A 26,907-nucleotide genomic window follows, 5' to 3' on the forward strand; every position below is an offset into this window, starting at 1 on the left:
TCCTTATGCCACCCTATCCCTGCAGCTAAATCAGTGCTGGTTTCACTCTTTCCTTTGGACAAATTAGACATCCAAAAGTAGTGAAAAAGGAGCTACAGCTTTCACTTCCTCTGGATATCAGCTATGTTCGAAGGAAGGGACAGTCAAACAGGGATCATATAAGGCCACATAAGCCCCAGGGAGCCAGTGCTGACTGCTGGGATGGCTCCTGAGGAGAGTACAGGTGTTAACATTATTACTTGGGGAAACCAGTGATGTTGCGAGAAATAGCAGGTTACCATTCTGACCACTGATCAGAACAGAAGTACCAGTCGCCTGAGGCGGATGATGAGAGAGAGTGTGAGAGAGAGTGTGAGAGAGAGTGTGAGAGAGAGTGTGAGAGAGAGTGTGAGAGAGAGTGTGAGAGAGAGTGTGAGAGAGAGAGTGTGAGAGAGAGTGTGAGAGAGAGTGTGAGAGAGAGTGTGAGAGAGAGTGTGAGAGAGAGTGTGAGAGAGAGTGTGAGAGAGAGTGTGAGAGAGAGTGTGAGAGAGAGTGTGAGAGAGAGTGTGAGAGAGAGTGTGAGAGAGAGTGTGAGAGAGAGTGTGAGAGAGAGTGTGAGAGAGAGTGTGAGAGAGAGTGTGAGAGAGAGTGTGAGAGAGAGTGTGAGAGAGAGTGTGAGAGAGAGTGTGAGAGAGAGTGTGAGAGAGAGTGTGAGAGAGAGTGTGAGAGAGAGTGTGAGAGAGAGTGTGAGAGAGAGTGTGAGAGAGAGTGTGAGAGAGAGTGTGAGAGAGAGTGTGAGAGAGAGTGTGAGAGAGAGTGTGAGAGAGAGTGTGAGAGAGAGTGTGAGAGAGAGTGTGAGAGAGAGTGTGAGAGAGAGTGTGAGAGAGAGTGTGAGAGAGAGTGTGAGAGAGAGTGTGAGAGAGAGTGTGAGAGAGAGTGTGAGAGAGAGTGTGAGAGAGAGTGTGAGAGAGAGTGTGAGAGAGAGTGTGAGAGAGAGTGTGAGAGAGAGTGTGAGAGAGAGTGTGAGAGAGAGTGTGAGAGAGAGTGTGAGAGAGAGTGTGAGAGAGAGTGTGAGAGAGAGTGTGAGAGAGAGTGTGAGAGAGAGTGTGAGAGAGAGTGTGAGAGAGAGTGTGAGAGAGAGTGTGAGAGAGAGTGTGAGAGAGAGTGTGAGAGAGTGTGAGAGAGAGTGTGAGAGAGAGTGTGAGAGAGAGTGTGAGAGAGAGTGTGAGAGAGAGTGTGAGAGAGAGTGTGAGAGAGAGTGTGAGAGAGAGTGTGAGAGAGAGTGTGAGAGAGAGTGTGAGAGAGAGTGTGAGAGAGAGTGTGAGAGAGAGTGTGAGAGAGAGTGTGAGAGAGAGTGTGAGAGAGAGTGTGAGAGAGAGTGTGAGAGAGAGTGTGAGAGAGAGTGTGAGAGAGAGTGTGAGAGAGAGTGTGAGAGAGAGTGTGAGAGAGAGTGTGAGAGAGAGTGTGAGAGAGAGTGTGAGAGAGAGTGTGAGAGAGAGTGTGAGAGAGTGTGAGAGAGAGTGTGAGAGGGGTGAGAGAGAGAGTGATAGAGAGAGTGTGAGAGAGAGAGAGAGTGTGAGAGAGAGTGTGAGAGAGAGTGTGAGAGAGAGTGTGGAGAGTGTGAGAGAGAGTGTGAGAGTGAGTGTGAGAGAGAGTGTGTGAGAGAGTGTGAGAGAGAGTGTGAGAGAGAGTGTGAGAGAGAGTGTGAGAGAGAGTGTGAGAGAGAGTGTGAGAGAGAGTGTGAGAGAGAGTGTGAGAGAGAGTGTGAGAGAGAGTGTGAGAGAGAGTGTGAGAGAGAGTGTGAGAGAGAGTGTGAGAGAGAGTGTGAGAGAGAGTGTGAGAGAGAGTGTGAGAGAGAGTGTGAGGAGAGTGTGAGAGAGAGTGTGAGAGAGAGTGTGAGAGAGAGAGTGTGAGAGAGAGTGTGAGAGAGAGTGTGAGAGAGAGTGTGAGAGAGAGTGTGAGAGAGAGTGTGAGAGAGAGGTGTGAGAGAGAGTGTGAGAGAGAGTGTGAGAGAGAGTGTGAGAGAGAGTGTGAGAGAGAGTGTGAGAGAGAGTGTGAGAAGAGAGTGTGAGAGAGAGTGTGAGAGAGAGTGTGAGAGAGAGTGTGAGAGAGAGTGTGAGAGAGAGTGTGAGAGAGAGTGTGAGAGAGAGTGTGAGAGAGAGTGTGAGAGAGAGTGTGAGAGAGAGTGTGAGAGAGAGTGTGAGAGAGAGTGTGAGAGAGAGTGTGAGAGAGAGTGTGAGAGAGAGTGTGAGAGAGAGTGTGAGAGTGGTGAGAGAGAGTGTGAGAGAGAGTGTGAGAGAGAGTGTGAGAGAGAGTGTGAGAGAGAGTGTGAGAGAGAGTGTGAGAGAGAGTGTGGAGAGAGAGTGTGAGAGAGAGTGTGAGAGAGAGTGTGAGAGAGAGTGTGAGAGAGAGTGTGAGAGAGAGTGTGAGAGAGAGTGTGAGAGAGAGTGTGAGAGAGAGTGTGAGAGAGAGTGTGAGAGAGAGTGTGAGAGAGAGTGTGAGAGAGAGTGTGAGAGAGGAGTGTGAGAGAGAGTGTGAGAGAGAGTGTGAGAGAGAGTGTGAGAGAGAGTGTGAGAGAGGTGTGTGAGAGAGTGTGTGAGAGAGTGTGTGAGAGAGTGTGTGAGAGAGTGTGTGAGAGAGTGTGTGAGAGAGTGTGTGAGAGAGTGTGTGAGAGAGTGTGTGAGAGAAGTGTGTGAGAGGTGTGAGAGTGTGTGTGAGAGTGTGTGAGAGAGTGTGTGAGATGTGTGAGAGAGTGTGTCATTTGGGACAACACAGTTACCATGTCAAGTTTATGTAGTCTAGATTTTACTTTCGTTTAGAATTATTTAAACAATAATTCATTAGTCCCACTTAAGACTATCAATGATCACATATGAACACATACACAACCTATTGTGCAGCGCATTATTAAACCAGTGTGTGACTATTCGCCTATGTGGCCCAGCCTCTTGCGAAGTCTACTCAGTTGAGGCATATGGCAGTCACAGAGGCCATTGTTAATAACCCATTAGCAGAGTATCTAGCTGTCGGGGTACCCATGGTTGGCCGTGCAGGCACATCTGCGATCCTGGCTGTTGCGGTGGCTGGCTCATTCTGCAGAAGGTTACAGGCACCATTCCTGGGCTTGCTCCACCATTGAGCTGTACATGGACAACATTGTGTATGAAGGCGTAAGGTGATACCAGAGAGTATTAAAAGATATTACCTCAAAAATCTCAAAGCCAGCAATATCCAGAATGCCAATGAATGAAGCCCCTTGCCTCTTTGTTTTGTCTAAGGCTTTATTAACACGCATCACAAGCCAGCGGAACATGCGCTCATATGTTGCTTTAGCAAGTGCCTCGATAGCAAAGTCTGCCTAAGAAACAAAAGGAATCAATTAGAAATATGTGGATTATTAATTGGGAATTTTATTTCCCTGCACTAATGCAGGGTTTCTGAAATTCCAGTCCTTAAGCCTGACCCTCCCACAGGTCATGTTTTTAGGATTTTCTTAGTATTGTGTAGGTGATTAAGTAATCAATACTAGGGAAATCTTAAGGCTATGTGCACACGTTCAGGATTCCTTGCAGAAGTTTCCTGAGCAAAACAGGACATTTTCAGCAAGAAACCCGCATGAGTTTTTCCCGCTTTTTTTTGTTAATTTTTCCAGAGGTTCCCAATGCAATAATATAGTGGGAAATCCACAAAAAGTCTGCAAAATTAATGAACATGCTGCGTTTTCTACTGCGATGCGTTTTTTCATGGAAAAAAAAACGCATCATGTGCACAAAAATTGCGGAACGCATTCTAAATGATGGGATGCATAATGTATGCTTTTTTTCGCATTTTTATAGCAAAAAATCTGCAACGTGTGCACACAGCCTAAAACGATGATCTGTTGGGGTAATCACGAGGACCGCATTTGGGAAACACTGCCTTAGTATATGTTTCAACCAGAAAATTACTTACCTGTTCTTTAGTTTGCGCTTTTTGTACATAGTCTCTACCAACTTTTATGCGTGGTGTGAGGATTCCTCTTGTAAAGTCATTAACATTAATTCCCAAAAGATGACACACCTTCTGAGCAGCTAAACAAAACATTAAAATAAGATAATGTTTTATTAGTCAATTAAGTGGAAGTTCGGTTTTAACAGTGTGTATAGGATACTAGATGGTGGCCCAATTCTAACATATCGGGTATTCTAGAATATGCATGTCCACGTAGGACAGTGTTCCCCAAGTCCGGTCCTCAAAAGCCACCAACAGGTAATGTTTGGAGGATTTCCTTAGTATTACACAGGTCATTGAATGCTTGCCTGTCCAGGTGATGCAATTATCACCTGTGCAATACTAAGGAAATCCTGAAAACATGACCTGTCGGTGGCTCTTGAGGACCGGACTTGGGGGAACACCGACGTAGTATATTCCCCAGCCACGTAGTATATTGCAGTCACGTAGTATATTGTCCAGCCACGTAGTATATTGCACAGTCACGTAGTATATTTCCCAGCCACGTAAATTAAAAAATAAACATATACTCACCTTCCGAAGGCCCGTTGAAGTCCTGGCGCCTGTGTACGGTGCACGTGGCAGCTTCCGGTCCCAGGGTTAGTATGAGCGCAGGACCTGCGATGACGTCGCGGTCACATGACCGTGACGTCATGGAAGGTCCTTCTCGCATTGCATCCTTGGCACCGGAACCTGCCGCTTGCACTGCAGGCGACGTCGGAGGGTGAGAATAACCTTTTTTTTTTTTTTTAATATTCTTATTTGTAACATTAGATCTTTTTACTATTGATGCTGCATACGCAGCATCAATAGTAAAAAGTTGGTCACACAGGGTTAATAGCTGCGTTACCAGAGTGCGTTACACCACGCTCCGGTAACGCTGGCATTAACCCTGTGTGAGGGCTGACTGGAGGAAAGTATGGACCGGGCACTGACTGCGGGGAGGAAAGAGCGGCCATTTTGCCGCCGGACTGTGGCCGTTGCTGATTGGTTGTGGCAATGGTCGTGGGCATTTTGCCACGACCAATCAGCGACTTGGATTTCCATGACAGACAGAGGCCGCGACAAATGAATATTTGTGACAGACAAAGAAAGACAGAAGGAAGTGACCCTTAGACAATTATATAGTAGATATTCTTAATATTTCATAATGCAAGTTAAACATTTTGACTTTAACCCCTTAAAATAGGGCATTCAAGCTCTTAAAATGCTTAAATTATTTTTTAGAAAAAGCCAGCCAATTTCAAGCTTCTTTTCATGCGGTCTATCTTCTCTGGAGAGCTTTTATGCTGTACAGTTGGTTTCCCTGCATCTCAGCCTCCACACCCGGCCAAGCCTGGACAGTACTTACATTCCACGAGAAGGTTTAACCCCTTAGTGACGGAGCCAATTTGGTATTTAATGACAGAGCCAATTTTTACAATTCAGACCACTGTCCCTTTATGAGGTTATAACTCGGGAACGCTTCAATGGGTCCCGCTGATTCGGAGATTGTTTTTTCGTGACATATTGTACTTCATGTTAGTGGTAACATTTCGATATTACTTGCTTTTATTTATTAAAAAAATGGAAATATGGCGAAAATTTTGAAAATTTTGCAATTTTCAAACTTTGAATTTTTATGCCCTTACATCAGAGACATGTCACACAAAATGGTCAATAAACAACATTTCCCATATGTCTACTTTACATCAGCACAATTTTGGAAACCAATTTTTATTTTTTTTTTATTAGGGAGTTATAAGGGTTAACCCCTTAATCCCATATGACGTACTATCCCGTCAAGGTGACCTGGGACTTAATTCCCAGTGACGGGATAGTACGTCATAGCCGATCGGCCGCGCTCACGGGGGGAGCGCGGCCGGGTGTCAGCTGCCTATTGCAGCTGACTCCGGCACTATGTGCCAGGAGCGGTCATGGACCGCCCCCGGCACATTAACCCCCGGCACACCGCGATCAAACATGATTGCGGTGTACCGGAGGTACAGGGAAGCATCACGCAGGGAGGGGGCTCCCTGCAGGCTTCCCTGAGACGATCGGTACAAGGGAATGTACTCACCTTGTACCGAGCGTCTCCTCCCTGCAGGCCCCGGATCCAAAATGGCCGCGGGGCTGCATCTGGGTCCTGCAGGGAGTACTTCCGGGTCCGGAGCAGGCTGCAGATGAAAGCTGCAGCCTGCAGCGATGTGAGTGAGAGCGCCGATCTGATAGAGTGCTGTGCACACTATCAGATCGGCGATCTGTGATGTCCCCCCCTGGGACAAAGTAAAAAAAAAAATTTCCACATGTGTAAAAAAAAAAAAAAAATTCCTAAATAAAGAAAAAAAAAAAATATTATTCCCATAAATACATTTCTTTATCTAAAAACAAAAAAAACACCACAATAAAAGTACACATATTTAGTATCGCCGCGTCCGTAACGACCCAACCTATAAAACTGCCCCACTAGTTAACCCCTTCAGTGAACACCGTAAGAAAAAACCCCCCAAAAAACGAGCCAAAAAAACAACGCTTTATTATCATCCCGCCGAACAAAAAGTGAAATAACACGCGATCAAAAAGATGGATATTAATAACCATGGTACCGCTGAAAACGTCATCTTGTCCCGCAAAAAACGAGCCGCCATATAGCATCATAACCAAAAAAATAAAAAAAGTTATAGTCCTCAGAATAAAGCGATGCCAAAATAATTTTTTCTATAAAATAGTTTTTATCGTATAAAAGCGCCAAAACATAAAAAAAATGATATAAATGCGATATCGCTGTAATCGTACTGACCCGACGAATAAAACTGCTTTATCAATTTTACCAAACGTGGAACGGTATAAACGCCTCCCCCAAAAGAAATTCATGAATAGCTGGTTTTTGGTCATTCTGCCTCACAAAAATCGGAATAAAAAGTGATCTAAAACTGTCACATGTCCGAAAATGTTACCAATAAAAACGTCAACTCGTCCCACAAAAAACAAGACCTCACATGATTGTGGACCAAAATACGGAAAAATTATAGGTCTCAAAATATGGAGACGCAAAAACTTTTTTGCTATAAAAAGCGTCTTTTAGTGTGTGACAGCTGCCAATCATAAAAATCAGATATAAAAAACGCTATAAAAGTAAATCAAACCCCCCTTCATCACCCCCTTAGTTAGGGAAAAATAATAAAATTAAAAAAATGTATTTATTTCCATTTTCGGGTTGGGGCTAGGGTTGGGGCTAAAGTTAGGGTGGGGCTAAAGTTAGGGTTAGGGTTGGGGATAAAGTTAGGGTTTGGATTACATTTACGGTTGGGATTAGGGTTGAGATTAGAATTAGGGGTGTGTCAGGGTTAGGGGTGTGGTTAGGGTTACAGTTGGGATTAGGGCTAGGGGTGTGTTTGGATTAGTTTCAGGTAGAATTGGGGAGTTTCCACTGTTTAGGCACATCAGGGGCTCTCCAAACGCGACATGGCGTCCGATCTCAATTCCAGACTATTCTGCGTTGAAAAAGTAAAACAGTGCTCCTTCCCTTCCGAGCTCTCCCGTGCACCCAAACAGGGGTTTACCCCAACATATGGGGCATCAGCGTACTCGGGACAAATTGGACAACAACTTTTGGGGTCCAAGTTCTCTTATCTCTGGGAAAATAAAAATTTGGGGGGCTAAAAATCATTTTTGTGGGAAAAAAAGGATTTTTCATTTTCACAGCACTGCGTTGTAAACTGTAGTGAAACACTTGGGGGTTCAAAGTTCTCACAACACATCTAGATAAGTTCCTTGGGAGGTCTAGTTTCCAATATGGGGTCACTTATTGGGGGTTTATACTGTTTGGGTACATCAGGGGCTCTGCAAATGCAACATGACGCCTGCAGACCAATCCATCTAAGTCTGCATTCCAAATGGCGCTCCTTCCCTTCCGAGCTCTGCCATGCGCCCAAACAGTGGTTCCCCCCCACATATGGGGTATCAGAGTACTCAGGACAAATTGGACAACAACTTTTGGGGTCCAATTTATCCTGTTACCCTTGGGAAAATATAAAACTGGGGGCTAAAAAATCATTTTTCTGGAAAAAAAAAAAGCATTTTTAGTTTCACGGCTCTGCGTTATAAACTGTAGTGAAACACTTGGGGGTTCAAAGCTCTCAAAACACATCAAGATAAGTTCCTTAAGGGGTCTACTTTCCAAAATGGTGTCACTTGTGGGGGGTTTCAATGTTTAGGCATATCAGGGGCTCTCCAAACGCAACATGGCGTCCCATCTCAATTCCAGTCAATTTTGCATTGAAAAGTCAAATGGCGCTCCTTCGCTTCCGAGCTCTGTCATGTGCCCAAAAAGTGGTTTACCCCCACATATGGGGTATTGGCATCCTCAGGACAAATTGTACAACATCTTTTGGGGTCCATTTTCTCCTGTTACCCTTGGTAAAATAAAACAAATTGGAGCTGAAGTAAATTTTGTGTGAAAAAAAACGGTTTTTACGTACCGGTAATAGGATTTTACGGAGCCACGACAGCACCCCTACGAGAGACGGGATCCGCCCACCTTCCGGACAGGAACCTACAGGATTTAAAGGGGCGGTCCCCCTCATCACTCCAGTTTGTGTTTCAGAGCATAAGGGACACCACCATTGAGTTAGTACATAAACATATATACTTAAACATTACTAAATACCATCACCTTCTAAAGAGTGATTTTTTTTTAAAAGGCACACTTTTCCCAAAGGGTGCAGAAACCAGTGATCAACTACGGGGGGGGAATGTGCGGGTGCTGTCGTGGCTCCGTAAAATCCTATTACCGGTACGTAAAAACCGGTTTTCCTATCGCCACGACAGCACCCCTACGAGAGATTTTCAAAGATCAATCACCTGGGAGGGACTACAGCACTAAGTACTGAACGGCCAAAAACTAAATTGGCCTCTGATAGGTCAAGACGGTAATGTCTATAAAAGGTGGAAGGAGATGACCACTTTGCCGCCTTACATATTACGTCTATGGAGACGTCCGCTCTTTCCGCCCAGGATGAGGCCATGGCTCGAGTAGAGTGGGCCCTGATGCCATCTGGTGGTGTCTGGCCTTTAGCAGTATAAGCAAGATATATGGCATCTCTTATCCATCTGGCGATAGACGTCTTAGTTACACTCGCCCCCTTCCTTGGATTCTGAAAGGAAACAAACAGAGCCCTACTCTGCCTCCATGGTTCTGTTTTGTGTAGGTATTCTAATAAAGCTCTAACATCCAACATGTGATATTTCTGCTCATCCGCTGAATTCGGATTGTCACAGAAAGATGGTAAAACTATTTCTTGACTTCTATGAAATTTAGAAGCTACTTTTGGTAGGTATGCGGGGTCCGGTTTTAATACTACCCTATCTTGAAAGACCATTAAATAAGGAGGATCAATCGATAATGCTTGTAAATCACTCACTCTCCTAGCAGAGGTCAGGGCTACCAGGAAGGCTGTTTTTAAAGTTACATTTTTTATGGAGACAGAATCTAATGGCTCAAAGGGGGGTTCTGTTAAGGCGTCTAAAACCAAATTTAAATCCCATGGGGGTAATCTAGGAATATACACTGGGTTACTGCGTTCAGTGGCCCTAATAAATCGGGAAACCCATCTATTTCCCGCCACATCGTTGTTATATAACGCCCCTAAAGCTGAAATTTGGACTCTAAGGGTATTTACTGCCAAGCCCAATTCTCGGCCCTTCTGTAAAAACTCCAGAATAGCCGGAATTGGAACCTTGCCCGAAAAGGGTTTTTGGTAGAAGGCAAGGAACTTTTTCCAAGTCTTAGCATAGATCTTGGTAGTAATCTCTTTCCGACTATTTAAAAGGGTAGCCATCAGCCTCTGAAAACCCTCTTCTCCTCAATAACTCCCTCTCAAATTCCACGCCGTCAGATGCAGGGATTCCACATTGGGGTAACGGAATGGACCCTGAGAAAGAAGCTCCGGACTGACTGGCAATACCCAGGGATCGGTCACAGACATTGTCCTGAGTAACGAGAACCATGCCCTCCTGGGCCAAAAGGGGGCAATCAGGATCACTCTCGCCCTCTCCTCCCTGATCTTCCTGAGTACTATAGGGATCAGACACATTGGGGGGGGAACGCATAAGCCAGAGGGAAATCCCAGTGTATTTGAAGGGAGTCTATTATACAGGGCTTGTCCGCTACCCGAAGAGAAGAAAACCTGTTGGTCTGTCTGTTCTTTCTCGTTGCAAATAGGTCTATAACGGGCAATCCCCATAGGTCTACTATCTGTTTGAACACCCGTCGACTTAGAACCCATTCTCCCTGATGCAGAGAATGACGGCTGAGGTAATCTGCCTCTGTGTTGAGCTCTCCTTGAATGTGAACGGCTGACAGAGCGAAAGTGGGTTTCGGCTATGTTGAATATGTCTGTGGTGGTGTTCATTAGAGATCTTGACCTTGTACCTCCTTGATGGTTGAGATACGCTACTACTGTTGTGTTGTCTGATTGGACTCTTACATGTGAATCCTGCAGAGATGGTAGCAACCTGAGAAGGGCCTTTTTTACTGCCATCAGCTCTTTCCAATTCGAGGACTCTTGGGCCTCTAAGAGAGACCATTGCCCTTGAGTCCAAACATCTCCTATATGAGCTCCCCATCCTATTGGACTGGCATCGGTTGTAACCACGTTGTCTGGAACTATACTCCAGCGTACTCCTTTTACTAAATGTTGCCTGTTTAACCACCATCTCAGACTGTGTAGAGTGGCGGCGGACAGCCTGAGTCTTCCGCTTAATTGCCCTTGAAGACTGCTCTCTGCATTCAAGACCTGGGCCTGCAACACCCGAGTGTGGAATTGAGCCCACTGAACGGCTGGTATGCAAGACGTTAGGGATCCCAGAAGGGACATAGCATCTCTCAAAGTCAGATCTGTTTTTTTTGTTACCGTACTGACTTTGTGCACAATCCTCTGCTTTTACTCTTCCGGAAGAAAACATAGTTGCTCTTCCGAATTTAGCAGAATACCTAGGAAAGTCTGAGACGTTGATGGTTCCAATCTTGATTTTTCCATATTGACTATCCAACCCAAGTCCTGTAAGGAAGATATTACATGATTTAGGCGACCACCACACTGAAAAAACGAATTTCCCACTACTAGGAAGTCATCCAAGTAGGGTACAATTAACGTATCATGTTCTCTGACATAGGCCATTACTTCCGCCATGACCTTAGTAAACACCCTCGGTGCCATAGATAGACCAAACGGCATTGCAGTAAACTGAAAGTGTCTGACCTGGTCGTTTAAGCGCACCGCCATTCTGAGGCATTGTTGATGATCCTGGTGAATGGGCAGATGGTAATACGCATCTTTTAAATCCAGGACTGTCATATAACATCTGGGAAAAATAAGTTTAGTTGCCGTTTTAATAGATTCCATTTTAAAGGCATGATATTGTAGATGTTTGTTCAATCTCCGTAAATTTATGATGGTTCGAAAGGACCCATCTGGTTTGGAGATTAAAAATAAAGGGGAATAGAACCCTTTCCCCTGCTGATGTTTAGGAACCTCCACTATAACTTTCTTCCGTATTAACGTTTGGACCTCTTTCTCAAGGGCCTTTTGTTGGTGTAAGGAATCGGGGGCAGTCAAGATATAAAAATCAGAAGGTTTTTCAAGGAACTCTAATTTTAACCCTGAATTAATTATACCTAAAACCCAATTGCTTGCAGTTATTTTAGCCCACTGAGCATAGAAATATTTTAACCTGCCCCCTACTGGAAGATCTTTATTAGCGATAATTTCTTCTTCTTCTTGAGGAAGATGATGAGGCATTAAAGTCCGAACCTTTCTTTTTTGTGTCTGTTGGTTCCCAGTCTCGGTTGTGGTAAGGTCTTCGGTATTGGAAGCGTCTTCTGAAGGTATTCCTAAAGGTAGGATTGAAAGTTTTAGGAAAACCTTTCTTCCTATCCTCAGCCTTAGCTAGGATGTCATCCAATACCGGGCCAAACAGTTTAGCTCTCGCCTGGGCATCCCCTTTCCAGGTCTTAAGCCATAGGGCTCGGCGAGCAGCATTTGAGAGACCTGCCGATCTCGCTGCTAATTTTAAGGAATCCACCGATGCATCCGCTAAATACGCCACACCTTCCCGTATTTGCGAAAGGGAGTTCAGCATCTTGTCTCTGGGCACCTTGGATTTCAGCTGTTCCTCCAGCTGGGATTCCACACCATAACGGATCTAGCCGTACATGTGCTAGAGATGGCAGGTTTGAACGCCCCCGCAGATGACTCCCATACTTTTTTCAAAAACATGTCCGCCTTCCTATCCAACGGATCTTTCAGAAGGCCCACGTCCTCCAGCGGCAAAGTACCGGCTTTAGACGTAGAAGTCACCGCTGCGTCCACTTTTGGGACTTTCATCCATTCTGCCAGATCATTGTCTTCAAAGGGATACCTCCTTTTGGCTGATGACGGCAGGAAACCCTTATCCTGCTTATCCCATTCCCGTTTTATAAGGGTCTTAACTGTATCCACAACCGGGAATGCCTTACGACTCCTCTGGCACAAGCCCGCAAACATTATGTCCTGTGCGGACCTTGGTTCCTTGCTCTCTGTAACACCCATGGTAGCTCGGACTCCTTTAACTAACGTATCCATGTTATCCACCGAGAAACAAGGCCTTCCCTCTTCATCTGAAGAGGATGAAGATGAGGAGCGGGAACATTCACCTTCTTGCAGGGACAGACTAGATCCTGGAGATATGTCCCTGCCCGACCTTCCCTGGCGGCTGCTTTTAAGGGAATAGCTTATTTCCTCCCTGATGACCACTCTAAGGTCTGATGACCGGAGGGGAGCTTCCTCTTCTAAGGTCTGACATATGCAAGCCTGACAAAGCCTTTTGGTATAACTGTCAGGCATTGGAGTCGTGCATAGAGCACATTGCTTGTGCTTAGATTTAGTTGTTTTTTTCCCCTAAAGCAAAGCACAAATAACAGACCATATCAGCACCAGGAGTTTTGTTAACACTCACCACAAGGCTGACTTTGTGAATACCGATTCTGAAGGAGTGGGATTCAATTGTGACGCTGGGGCGCTCGCACGTTGCCCCCGTACCACGCTGCTGCTGCTTCTCCTTGAGCGGCCGCTACCGTTCTTACTGCGCTGCTCCGTTCCCTCTCCATGAGGGTGCTCGGCGTCCCAGACTGAGGACATAGCTGCACGCATTATTCCAAAGGCGGCGGCTCTTTTACAACGCTGCAGCGCTCCTCCCCCGGCTTACCCCGGAAGTGTAAGAACTACTTCCGGGTTCACCAGCGCCGGTGTGCACCGCGCTCAACTGCGGACCAGGACGGCACTGCCCGACTCCTGGGACGCGATCCACTTGGCCAGACAAGGGGGGGTCTGCAAGCAGAACACCCCCGACGCTGCTTCCGAGCCCCTGATTCGGACGTTCCTAAAGACACCGCGCAGAGGCATGGAGGCCCGGGTAAGACTGCCTGCAGGCTACCGCCGTCCAGACAGGAACCCAAACTGGAGTGATGAGGGGGACCGCCCCTTTAAATCCTGTAGGTTCCTGTCCAGAAGGTGGGCGGATCCCCTCTCTCGTAGGGGTGCTGTCGTGGCGATAGGAAAAGTTAAATGTTCATTTTTATTTAAACATTCAAAAAATTCCTGTGAAACACCTGAAGGGTTAATAAACTTCTTGAATGTGGTTTTGAGCACCTTGAGGGGTACAGTTTTTAGAATGGTGTCACACTTGGGTATTTTCTATCACATAGACCCCTCAAAATGACTTCAAATGAGATGTGGTCCCTAAAAAAAAAAAAATGGTGTTGTAAAAATGAGAAATTGCTGGTCAAGTTTTAACCCTTATAACTCCCTAACAAAAAAAATGTTGGTTCCAAAATTGTGCTGATGTAAAGTAGACATGTGGCAAATGTTACTTATTAAGTATTTTGTGTGACATATCTCTGTGATTTAAGGGCATAAAACTTCAAAGTTGGAAAATTGTGAAATTTTCAAAATTTTTGCCAAATTTCCATTTTTTTCACAAATAAAATTTATTCGATATAACTTGTGTTTATCACTAACATGAAGTACAATATCTCACGAGAAAACATGTCAGAATCGCCAAGATCCGTTGAAGCGTTCCAGAGTTATAACCTCATAAAGGGACAGTGGTCAGAATTGTAAAAATTGGCCAGGTCATTAACGTGCAAACCACCCTCGGGGCTTAAGGGGTTAAAATTTGACCAGCAATTTCTTATTTTTACAACAAAATTTACAAAACCATTTTTTTTTTTAGGGACCACCTCACATTTGAAGTCAATTTTAGGGGTCTATATGGCAGAAAATGCCCCAAAGTGACACCATTCTAAAAACTGCACCCCTCAAGGTGCGCAAAACCACATTCAAGAACTTTATTAACCCTTCAGTTGCTACACAGGAACTGAAGCAATGTGGAAGGAAAAAATGAACATTTAACTTTTTTTTTTTTCCCCACAAAAAAAAAAATTGGTTCTGAAGTAAAATGTTTATTTTCACAAGTGTAAAAAGAGAAAATGAACCACAAAATTTGTTGTGCAATTTGTCCGGAGAATGCAGATACGCCATATGTGGGGGGGAACCACTGTTTGGGTGCACAGCAGAGCTCAGAAGGGAAGGAGCGTCATTTGACTTTTTCAACACAGAATTACCTGGAATTGAGATCGGACACCATGTCGCGTTTGGAGAGCCCCTGATGTGCCTGAACAGTGAAACCCCCCACAAGTGACTCCATTTTGGGAACTAGACCCCCTAAAGAAATTATCTAGGTGTGTGGTCAACACTTTGAACCCCCAAGTGCTTCACACAAGTTTATAACGTAGAGCCGAAAAAATTAAAAATCATTTTTTTTTTTTACAGAAATGATCTTTTCACCTGCAATTTTTTATTTTCCCAAGGGTAGCAAGAGAAATTGGACCCCAAAAGTTGTTGTGTAATTTGTCCTAAGTATGTCGATACCCCATATGTGGGGGTAAACCTCTGTTTGGGCGCACTGCGGAGCTCAGAAGGGAAGGAGCGCCATTTAATCTCTTAATTGTGAGAGCGGACGCCATTTTGGGTTTGTTGATGTGCCTAACAGCAGAAACCCCCCACAACTGACCCCATTTTGGAGACTACACCCATCAAAGATTTTAATCAGGGGTATATTGAGCAATTTGAACCCACATGTACGACACAGCTTGATAACATTAGGTCGTCATATTGAAAAAAATTCATTTTTTTCAAGAAAATCTTGTTTTAGACCTGAATTTCTCACTTTTTTCAGAAAAAACATCAAAAAGTGGACCCCACAATTCGTTACCCACTTTATTATGAGCGCAGCGATATCCCATATGTAGTCAAAAAGTTCTGTTTGGACAAATGGCAGGGCTTGGACAGAAAGGGGCACAATGTGACAAATTTGGCTTTATTTGAAATAGATTGTTATACTGGCAGAGCCTGTATGGTTCAAGAGCAACAGAAATCCCCCATAAATGTCTTTATAAATTGTACCCTCTAATCTATTTATCTAGGGAGGTAATGAGTAGTTTGATGCCACCATTTTTTATGCAGTTGATGCAATACAAGCTTGAAAATTTACAATTTGCATTTTTTTCACTGTCTTTTATGATTCTTTTTTTTAAGTTCTGAGGAACACACCTCAAATTTTATTTCACTAGTTTTTAAGTGTTCAGAAATATATCCAATATGGCACCAATGTAAGTACTGGTGACAAAGCAGTGTCTATAATAGATGGCACACCATTTGGTCTTTAGGGTGAAATTGAAGATCCAGGACCCATTCAAAGCTTCTAGAGACATTGAGCAAGCAAGAAAATCCTTCCAGGAATTATTACTCACAGAGGGAGGCATGCTCCTAAAATACATTGGCTGATTATAAAATTGGTCTTGCTAACAAAACAGTTGTCCCGCATTTGCGTATATTGTAGCAGGAAGAATAAACTGTACAGGAATGAAGGGCAAAATGTGGAGGAAAATGCAGCCAACTATGTGGCAAAGCTGAGTTTGTTCCAAAGATGAAAGACCACCATCAGGGCTAGAATGGCAGACACTTTCAGAGACTGGTCGTACAACGTCCTTTTAGCTCCATCAATCCCTATTAGAGACGAATGTGCCAATAGACGTGGTACACCATAGCAAGCTCCCACCCGCCAAGGTCAGAACAGCTATATGCACAAAACAACCAGTTCTCTATAGTAAGTATTGTCTGGTACCAGAGGTTCGGCAAGAACCATAAAGTAAAGCCCATAGTGTATAAGTACGGAACTTCCTAATTTTTTAGAAATCCTACAATAAAATGATCATGCCCATATCATCAACAAATATAAGTAATATAAATGGAAGCCAAAGTTTTGTGTAGCAAGACAGTTGTTCGATAAATGGTCAAAAATGTTTGTGAGTAATCAAGTCCTAGAATTCATTTTCAGATGATCTCACTTTTCAAGATCATTTCTGGGGTCCACATTCTAACGCTTATTGACGTGGGTACATGGACGAGAATTTGTTGGAATAGTAGTTTGGTATGGGATTGATCAAGTCCTAGAATTTTCAGATGACCTGACTTTGCAAGAACATTTGTGGGGTCCACACTCTAGAGCGTACAGACGTGGGTACGTGGATGAGAATTTGTTGGGATAGTTTGGTATGGGATTGATCAAGTTCTGGAATTAATTGTGAAATGGGGTAAAATGGGATCTACTAATTAAAATATTCTTTATCAATTGTTCAAAATTGTTCTACTGGGGCCACTAAGTAGAAAATAAAAATTATTGAAAAAAAACAAACAAACTAATAATTGTAGGTGGTGTGGTAGGTCTCAAAACAGGGGGAGATACAAAGGCCTGGTTGGGATGGGCATGTGGGGCAATAGAATCAGGAATCACTCCATCTGCCATGCTTTCTGCAAACTCGGCATCTTTTTGAGGATACCTTTGGGTGGGAGTGACAGGGACAGGGTGAGGAAAATGGCGTTCTGAAAGTCTCCGGGAATCCTCAAGAGTCGAAGGTTTCCCCCGGTGCCATTAACTCAAATATGAGGCTCTCTACAACTTTTTCCTGAAAGTGCAGGAATGCAAGTGGTCCTTGGGACTTTTTATACAGGACAAAGCTGTTATATGTGGCAGTTTGAATAAGGTAGATTGCCACCTTTTTGTACCAGGCCCTGGTCTTCCTCTTGACCAGGTATGGTTGCAGAACCTGGTCTGACAAGTCTACGCCACCCATATGTTTGTTATAGTCTGTGACGCAGACTGTTTTTTCCTTGTCCCTGGTGGCACCCCCCTCTCTGACCGTAACAGTGGTGTCCGCATGCAGTGTGGAAAGCATGTAGATGTCCTTCCTGTCTTTCCACTTCACTGCAAGAAGTTGGTCACTTGCGAGTGAGCATGACACCCCCCTCTCCAAACGTCTGGACACCAACTGTGACGGAAACCCCACTCTGTTTTTCCTGACTGTCCCACAGGCCCCTGTATTTCCAGCATGGAGGGATTTGTATAGGGGGATGCTCGTGTAGTAGTCAGTATACACGTGGTACCCTTGATGGAGAAAGGGCGTCATTAGCTCCCCAGACAATTTTGCCTGGGATACCAATTCTCTGGGGGCAGTTTGCGGGGTTTATTTGGCAGTCCCTACCTTCATAAATTAGGAAGGTGGACGTGTACCCTGATGCGCTCTCGCAAGTTTTGTATAATTTTATGCCGTATTTGGCTCTCTTGGAGGGAATAAATTGACGGAATGACAGACAGCCCTTGTAGCTCATCAAGGACTCGTCGACTGCCACATTTTGCTCTGGGGTATAGGAATTTAGAAAGGAAGTTTTTAGGAGGGAAATTAGGGGTCTCAATTTATTTAGCTGATCGTAGTTGGGGTCAGTTCTTGGGGGGGGGGGGGGCTTGGGAATTGTCACTGAAGTGGAGGAATCTCATCAGGGCTTCGTTACGGACTCGGGACATGACGGCTGCAAATACAGGGGTGCTGTGGACAGCTTTTGTTGCCCAGTAAGAGCAGAGTGTGTTTTTTTTTTACTAAACCCATATTCAGGGTGAGGCCTACGAATTTTTTTTATTTCGGGGACATTTGTGGGGATCCAGGAACAGGAATGAAAGGCAGTGGGTTTTTGGGAAATATAATGCCGGGCATATAGGTTTGTTTGGTAGACGATTAATTGCAGGAGTTCGGGGCTAATGAAAATTTGAAAAAAATCAATGGGGGTAAAATTGGCGACATTTACTCTTATTCCAGGGACTGTAGAAAAAGGGGGAATTTGAGGGGAAAATGAGGTGTCATTATACCACAGCGGTGGGGGGACTGCGGTACTTGGTCCTGCCTCTGAAGCTTCAGCAGTGATGACCGACTCCGCTAGCACCGGGCTGGGGGATCCTGTGGAGGAAGAGTGGTCACTGTCTGAAAGATGCTCAGCTTCAGAGGCAGACTCTGTTTCACTGCCGGAACAAAGCAGGCTGCAAGCTTGCCCCGGGCTGAAAGTTCTGTGGGCCATTTTATTTATTTCCTTTGCTAACCCTAATATGTGTAACCCTAAAAAAATAAAAAAATATAATTTTTTTTTTTTTTTTAATAATCCTCTGCTGATGATGCAGGGATTACGGAGAACGGGGGTGGGTAAATGGGATGCTGGCGGATGCAGAAATGATGTTTTTTATCACTGACAGGGCAGCACTTGAAATGTAGTCTCGCTCTCTTTTCTCCCAGAACTACAAGGAGAGGAGAGGTACAGCCCAAGTGCTGCCATATTTATCAATTATTAGGGGTTTTGATCACTGTGATAGGACATATCACAGTAATCAAAACCCAGCAGCCAATGAGAAAATTCTCACTGGTTGCCGGGTGTCTGCTGGCAGATCTTGGCAGGCGCACTGCGCGTGCACCCGCCATTTTCTTCCAGCAGAGAAGGGGGGCCGGGAGCTGTGGGCCGGGGGACATATGCGGGGACTAATAGGTACCGTGGGGGGCTCGGGGGACCCCATTTCTCTCCCCTCTGATGTGCGATCACATCAGAGGGGAGAGAAAATGCAAAACAAACATATAATATATATATCAATCGCAACCCCGGGGGTCTGTAAAAACCGACCCCAATCAACTACAATTCCGGAGGAAGCTAGATTTTGGCGGTTGCATCTGCACCCGCCATTTTGTTGTTGCCGGAGGAGGGCCCGGGACCGCGTTTTCGGTACATAAGGTCCCGTGGGGGGCTCAGGGGACCCCATTTCTCTCCCCTCTAACGTACGATCATATCAGAGGGTTGAGTGAAAAAAAAGCAAAACCGGATATTTTTTTTTGCGATCGCCGGTAAACGGTTAATTACCGGTGATCGCAAAAGCAGGGTCGGTAAAAACCGACCCGAATCATGTTCTCTGGGGTCTTGGCTACCCCCGGCAGCCGAGACCCCGGAGAAAATCGGACTCTGGGGGGCGCTATTCACTTTTTCCACAGCGCCGTTAATTAACGGCGCTGTGGTTTAAGTACCCTTAATGACCGCCGTTAAAAGGCATATCGGCGGTCGTTAAGGGGTTAAAGTGGTCTTCCCAATCACAAGTTAATATCCCAATATGTATTAGGTGTAATAATATTAGCAAATACTTCCAGTTAGAAATGGAATACAGTTTCTGCATCTCTGTCTCTTTCCTCATATGCAGGCATTGCAGTATCCATGCTTGTGAGCAGTAGCACTTAGCTAGCTAATTGTCACTATATCAGTGGTCATATCCATGGATACCCAAGGTCCTGCACATGAGGAAAGACCTAGCAAAGCAAAAAAGTTACACTACATTTCTAATTGGCGATCATTACTACTGCCACTACATATTGGGATAGGATCTTGGAGATGGGAATACCCCTTTAACTGTGGCATACAAATCACAGGGCTGCAGAGAGCTGACAGGGATGTTAAGTGTTATCTGCTCACATTCTTAAGGTACCGTCACATTAAGCGACGCTGCAGCGATCTAGACAACGATGCCGATCACTGCAGCGTCGCTGTTTTCATCGTTGTGTGGTCGCTGGAGAGCTGTCACACAGACAGCTCTCCAGCGACCAACGATGCCGGTCCCCGGGTAACCAGGGTAAACATCAGGTTACTAAGCGCAGGGCCGCGCTTAGTAACCCGATGTTTACCCTGGTTACCAGTACTAATGTAAAAAAACCCAAACACTACATACTTACCGTACATTCCGGTGTCTGTCCCCCGGCGCTGTGCTTTCCTGCACTGACTGAGCGCCGGCAGGAAAGCACAGAGGTGACGTCACTGCTGTAATCTGCTTTACGGCTGGCCGGCGCATACACAGTGCAGAGAAGCACAGCGCCGGGGGACAGACACCGGAATGTAAGCATGTAGTGTTCGGTTTTTTTTTACATTTACATTGGTAACCAGGGTAAACATCGGGTTACTAAGCGCGGCCCTGCTCTTAGTAACCCGATGTTTACCCTGGTTACCAGTGAAGACATCGCTGAATCGGCGTCACACACACCGATTCAGCGATGTCTGCGGGAGTCTAGCGACGAAATAAAGTTCTGGACTTTCTGCTCCGACCAACGATGGCACAGCAGGATCCTGATCGCTGCTGCGTGTCAAACTCAACGATATCGCTAGCCAAGACGCTGCAACGTCTGCAGGTACCTTTACCCTTATCTTCTGAAGAGATGCAGTTATACATCACCAGCTGTGCAGCTTTCACATCTGCCAACAAGCTCTTTTCTGCACTGTTCAGAGCTGTGTGCTTATTCAAATGTAAAGCTTTATGTTTAAATACAGTCATAACAATACATCTCCGAACAAACCACCGATAGCAGAATGTGCTACAGAACTTGGGCCGAGCTTTATAGTTTTACTTTTCAACAGAGCTGTCCCTCAGGAAAGTCTGCCCCGCTAGGAACCAGGAAAAAAAACGAAGGAGAATGCATTACACTGAACTGCTCAAGAGGCCATTTAAAAACACCCTTTAAAAGGTCTATTTGGGTCTTAAAGAATCATCCACTTTGGCAATGGGGGGTGAATGTCTGTACATAACTGACAAAACATTCAGATGTCCTAATGAATAGTATAAAAAGTGGCTAAATGCTTGTGGATTTCTTTAACTTTTTAAATATTTTATTAAATTAAGGGACCACAATTGCTTCTATGATGCACTGCAATACTTCTGTATTTGTAATGTATTATGTCTACCTGGATCAAATAGGGATAGCAAAATGGCAGCCATAAACTGCATGGTTAGGCCCCAAGCTGCCATAGAAATCCATAAGCATCTGAAAGGGAGAAGGGAACAGTCTATGGATGACAGAGGGAGCTCTTTACCTCCATCTAGCCAGCTACATTTTACAGTTGCTATTGACTCAGCTCCACAGCCCGACAGCTGGGGATCCGCTCCACAGCCCGACAGCTGGGGATCCACCTTACAGCCCGACAGCTGGGGATCCACCTTACAGCCCGACAGCTGGGGATCCACCTTACAGCCCGACAGCTGGGGATCCACCTTACAGCCCGACAGCTGGGGATCCACCTTACAGCCCGACAGCTGGGGATCCACCTTACAGCCCGACAGCTGGGGATCCACCTTACAGCCCGACAGCTGGGGATCCACCTTACAGCCCGACAGCTGGGGATCCACCTTCAGTTGTCTGATCAGTGCTGAGAGATGAAAATCTCCGCCATGCTATTTAACTCCAAAACATCCTAACAGGCCAAGTTACATGTTAACATAGGAACCCTTTTTTGATATCACCTTCACAATTCTTGCATCCATTGAACTTGTGGGTTTTTGGAGAGTTTCTGCTTGTATTTCTTTGCATGAAGTCAGAATAGCCTCCCATAGCTGCTGTACTTGATGTGAACTGCCTCCCACCCTCATAGATCTTTTGCTTGATGATAATCCATAGGGTTGTGGTCAGGGGAAGATGGTGGCCACACCATGAGTTTATCTCCTTTTATGCCCATAGCAGCCAATGACTCAGAGGTATTCTTTGCAGCATGAGATGGTGCATTGTCATGCATGAAGATGATGCATTGTCATGCATGAAGATGATTTTGCTCCTCAAGGCATCTTTCTGCTTTTTATACCATGGAAGAAAGTTGTTAGTCAGAAACTATATACTTTGCAGAGGTCATTTTCACACCTTCAGGAACCTTAAAGGGCTCTACCAGCTGTTTCCCCATGATTCCGGCCCAAAACATGACTCCTCCACCTCCTTGCTGATGTCGCAGCCTTGTTGGGACATGGTGGCCATCCACCAACCATCCACTACTCCATCCATCTGGACCATCCAGGGTTGCTTGACACTCATCAGTAAACAAGACTGAAAATTAGTCTTCATGTATGTCTGGGCCCACTGCAACCGTTTTTGCTTGTGAACACTGTTTAGGGGTGGCTGAATAGTAGGTTTATGAACCAAAGAAGGCCTTTGAAGGATCCTATACCTTGAGGTTCGAGGGACTCCAGAGGCACCAGCAGCTTCAAATATCTGTTTGCTGGTTTGTAATGGCTTTTTAGCAGCGGCTCATTTAATCCGATTAACTTGCCTGGCAAAAACCTTCCTCATTATGCCTTTATCGGCACAAACACGTCTGTGCTCAGATTCAGCCACAAATCTCTTAACAGTACGATGATCACGCTTAAGTTTGAGAAATATCTAAGCGTTTTCATCTCTTGACCAAGGCATTGCACTATTTGATGCTTTTCGGCAGCAGAGAGATCCTTCTTTCCCATGCTATTTGAAAACTGTGACCTGCTTAATAATGTGGATCATTTTTAAGTAGTTTTCCTTTAAAGGGAACCGGTCACCCCCAAAATGGAAATTGAGCTAAGCCCACCGGCATCAGGGGCTTATCTACAGCATTCTGGAATGCTGTAGATAAGCCCCTGATGTATCCTGAAAGATGAGAAAAAGAGGTTAGATTATACTCACCCAGGGGCGGTCCCGCTGTGGTCCGGTCCGATGGGCGTCGTGGTCCGGTCCAGGGCCTACCATCTTCATAGGATGACGTCCTTTTCTTGTCTTTACGCCGTGGCTCCAGCGCAGGCGTACTTTGTCTGCCCTGTTGAAGGCAGAGCAAAGTACTGCAGTGCACAGGCGCTGGCCTCTCTGACCTTTCCCGGAGCTGCGGCGTAAAGACAAGAACAGGACGTGATCGTAAGAAGATGGGAGGCCCCGGACTGGACCGGACCGTGACGCCCATCGCAGCAGGACCACCCCTGGGTGAGTACAATCTAACCTCTTTTTCTCATCTTTCAGGTTACATCGGGGGACTTATCTACAGCATTCCAGAATGCTGTAGATAAGCCCCTGATGCCGGTGGGCTTAGCTCAACTTCCATTTTGGGGGTGACAGGTTCCCTTTAAAGGGAACCTGTCAGCCCCCACAGGCGTTTGTAACTAAAAGCCACCTTGTGCAGCACAAATGCTGCATTCTGACAAGGTGGCTCTTTTAGTTATGATGCCTGCACACGCTGAAATAATCACTTATAAAATGTGCCCCCCTCATACCGTGAAACATTCCCGGAGGCGGGTCTTTCCTTGCTAATCAGATGCAGCACAGCCGTCACTCCGGGCTTGTTCACGCCGGGCGCCGCCTCCTCAGCGTGGTTTTCAAATGAGCCGGCACCTGCGCTCTTTTCTCATGCCTTGGGCATGCGCAGTGAGCGCTGCCCGTCCTCGGTCCTCATTTGCAGTCTAGCTGACTGCGCCTGAGCGGCCGCCCTGCCAGACATAAAACACTGCAGGGCGGGATGTGTGGCAGGGCGGCCGCTCAGGCGCAGTCAGCTAGACTGCAAATGAGGACAGAGGACGGGCAGCGCTCACTGCGTATGCCCAAGGCATGAGAAAAGAGCGCAGGTGCAGGCTCATTTGAAAACAGCGCTGAGGAGGCGGCGCCCGGCACGCACAAGCCCGGAGTGACGGCTGTGCTGCGTCTGATTAGCAAGGAAAGAGCCGCCTCCGGGAACATTTCACGGTATGAGGGGGCACATTTTATAAGTGATTATTTCAGCGTGTGCAGGCATCATAACTAATAGAGCCACCTTGTCCGAATGCAGCATTTGTGCTGCACAAATTGGCTCTTTTTAGTTACAAACGCCTGAAGGGGGTGACAGGTTCCCTTTAATTAGAATCACCTGGAAAACTAATTATCACATGTTTTTATGACTGATTTCAGTGACCCATTGAGCCCTGAGATAATACCATCCATGAGTTTATTTGAAAAACAAAACAAAGGGAATCTGTCACCCCAAAATTGGCCTATAAACTAAGGCCACTGGCATCAGGTGCTTAGCTACAGCATTCCCGATGTATCCTGAAAGATAAGAAAAACAGGTTAAATTATACTCACCCAGGGGCGGTCCCGGTGTGGTTCGGGTCCAATGGGCGTCGATCCGGCGCCTCCCATCTTCATACGATGAAGTCCTCTTCTTGTCTTCTTGCTGCGGCTCATGCGCAGGTGGACTTTGTCTGCCCTGTTGAGGGCAGAGCAAAGTACTGCAGTGCGCAGGCGCCAGAAAAGGTTAGAAGGCAGAAAAAGTACACCTGCGCAGGAGCCGCAGCAGGAAGCAAAGAAGAGGAAGTCATCGTATAAAGATGGGAGGCGCCAGACCCGGACCGCGACGCCCATCGGGCCCGAACCACACCGGGACCGCCCCTGGGTGAGTATAATATAACCTGTTTTTCTCCTCTTTCAGGGTACATCGGGGGCTTATCTACAGCATTACAGAATGCTGTAGATAAGCCCCTGATGCCGGTGGCCTTAGTTTATAGGTCATTTTTGGGGCGACAGATTCCCTTTAAATCTTTATGACACTTAAATCCAATTTGCATAATAATTTGGAACACGGTGTATGCACAATAATACAAGGGAGGACAATTACCACCACAGATTAGGACCACCTACTTGACTGAAAAGACTAGAATAAGCAAATTATTAAAAGATACAGGTTTAGACCATCTTTTCCCATAAAACTATTCAATCTGCTTAGCTCTAAAAAATGATGCCTGCTGACTGGACTGCATCTTCACTATGACAGATTCCCTTGAAGAAACAGCCAAGTGGGTTGAGACTAAATGATTCACGAGAAGCAGTTTTAGGTTACTCATTAGAAATAGCTGGGGTGTGTATATATGGACCACCCCAGAAACAGTGTTTCCCCTTATGTACACCCACAACTAATTTATATCCTGTATTTTCTTTAGTTCCCTCCGAACTTCCATGAAGGCTAATCTTTAGTGGCATGTAAGGCAAGCCGGCATAGAAGCTGCTAGGACATCTCCAATACAGATGCACAAAAGATTGACAGCAGTGCTTAGCTGCGTAACTGCGATTACAGCCCTGGCGAGAGTAAATGCTGAAGAAAAAAAACAAAAAAAAAAGGTGTTTGTTTCTGCAGAAAAGCAGCTAGTGAAACCAGTTTAATGCCAGAAAAGGCATTTCCAATAGCAGCGTGCACCAAGCCTCTTAAGCCTATGCTTCACATTGATGCAACTTTATGCAGCCCATTATTGAAGGACCTCACAGATCTCTTCCCCTAAGCAGCGGTTCATGCACAGCAGACATCACATCTTGCTGATAAGGACCAATGTTTACTACTGACATGCAAAGTTACACTATATATCAGTTGTAAAGGACTAGTATTTAGTGTGTTTGTGCTCTCTGTGGTTTCTAAAAAAAAACTAAGTAGAGATCACAAATTATTCAGATGCAATTTTTAAAGCAGAAAACTAGTTGTTAAATGGTGATTGATTATATACCAGTGTTATCGGGCATGGAGGCCTGATCTGTGTTTCGCTCCTTCTTGAATGCTATGTTGCCGAGCTGCAGCACACCAGAGACCACCTTCAGCAATCCTACAAAAAGAAAGCATGGGAATACAGAGCACAAACTTGAGCAGGTAAATATGCACATATGTAAAAGGCACCGTCAAGATTCTAGCAGTTTACTAGATTTCAGCCACTTAAGTCACTCACAGCTATACAGCGCTCCCCCAACCATCATTGTAGGGAACTGGGTCAGGGTACCACGTGTATTAGACTAGCACCACAGTATCCCAATCCTCGCTGGTGAAAGCCTTCATATTGTATTCTGCTCTAGTAAAGAGCGGCGCTATTGGTTTGTTTAAGACAGTTTACTATATAAAGGAGAAATTGGCTAGACTTAGCGGGCCGGCCTGCATCACTGACGGCCAGGCAAATGTCTAGTGTTTATAGTTCTGTGTTTCACCAATGGAACTCCCAACCATTATAGTCTGCGGGGCTGTTCTCATGACCGTATTTTTGCCGGCTGAGTAATCCACACAAACAAGGAGACATGTCTGAGTTTTATCAGCGTTATACCTCAAACTTGTCAAAGCAAATCTAAGGTTCTGTGGGGATGGGAATGGGGACGAGCAAAAAAGAAAAAAGCCAACAGTACTAGATGCCACCTTTGTGCTCATTTTATGTTTCTTTGATGAGAGAAACAGGAAAAAAAATTCTCATTTTTTTTTTCCAAAGAAATACTTTTAAAGCGCTGACAGCAGTTTAAGTAATTAAAAACTGACCGTTTAAAACAAAGCTTAGTTTTGAAGGAGCCAGGACTCGCCCAATCCTTTCCCTCCGCTGTTTATGAAGGCTCTAGTAATAGCCTAGATAACACTCCAAGTGTCACTTATTGTGGATTGCAGAAAGCTCAGGACACCAATACAAAACAAGGGATTGAAGGGGCTGTCCAGGACTTCATACTGATGGCCAATCCTTAGGTTAGGTCATCAGTGGGTATACGACACCTGGCATACCCTGCTTATCAGACGTTCCAGGTGTCACCAGAACTGCTCAGTTGTGGAGCTGCACAGCTCAGCTGATTGAATAGTGGCTGCCGCCAGGTACTACACATCCACCCCAAATTGATTTAAATGTTAAAATCTAACAACCCCTTCAATAAATTCTGTCTTCAGCAACCTGTATTACAGAAAGCAGTTT

The 26,907-nt window shown here is 45.4% G+C and overlaps 1 protein-coding gene across 1 annotated transcript in view; it reads right to left on the reverse strand.

The window, feature by feature from the left end:
- The window catches only part of MYH9 (myosin heavy chain 9), a 240,108-nt gene that overhangs the window by 130,930 nt on the left and 82,271 nt on the right, over positions 1-26,907 (reverse strand). Inside the window, exons 10-12 of the mRNA XM_077278728.1 lie at positions 25,702-25,797; positions 3,931-4,049; positions 3,086-3,337 (exon numbers count right to left, since the gene is read on the reverse strand). Of these exons, the coding sequence (XP_077134843.1) occupies positions 3,086-3,337; positions 3,931-4,049; positions 25,702-25,797 (467 nt within the window). The remainder of the gene's footprint in view (positions 1-3,085; positions 3,338-3,930; positions 4,050-25,701; positions 25,798-26,907) is intronic.

The sequence above is a fragment of the Ranitomeya variabilis genome, chromosome 8, assembly GCF_051348905.1.
Source record: "Ranitomeya variabilis isolate aRanVar5 chromosome 8, aRanVar5.hap1, whole genome shotgun sequence".
In the NCBI taxonomy this organism is placed as follows: domain Eukaryota; kingdom Metazoa; phylum Chordata; class Amphibia; order Anura; family Dendrobatidae; genus Ranitomeya; species Ranitomeya variabilis.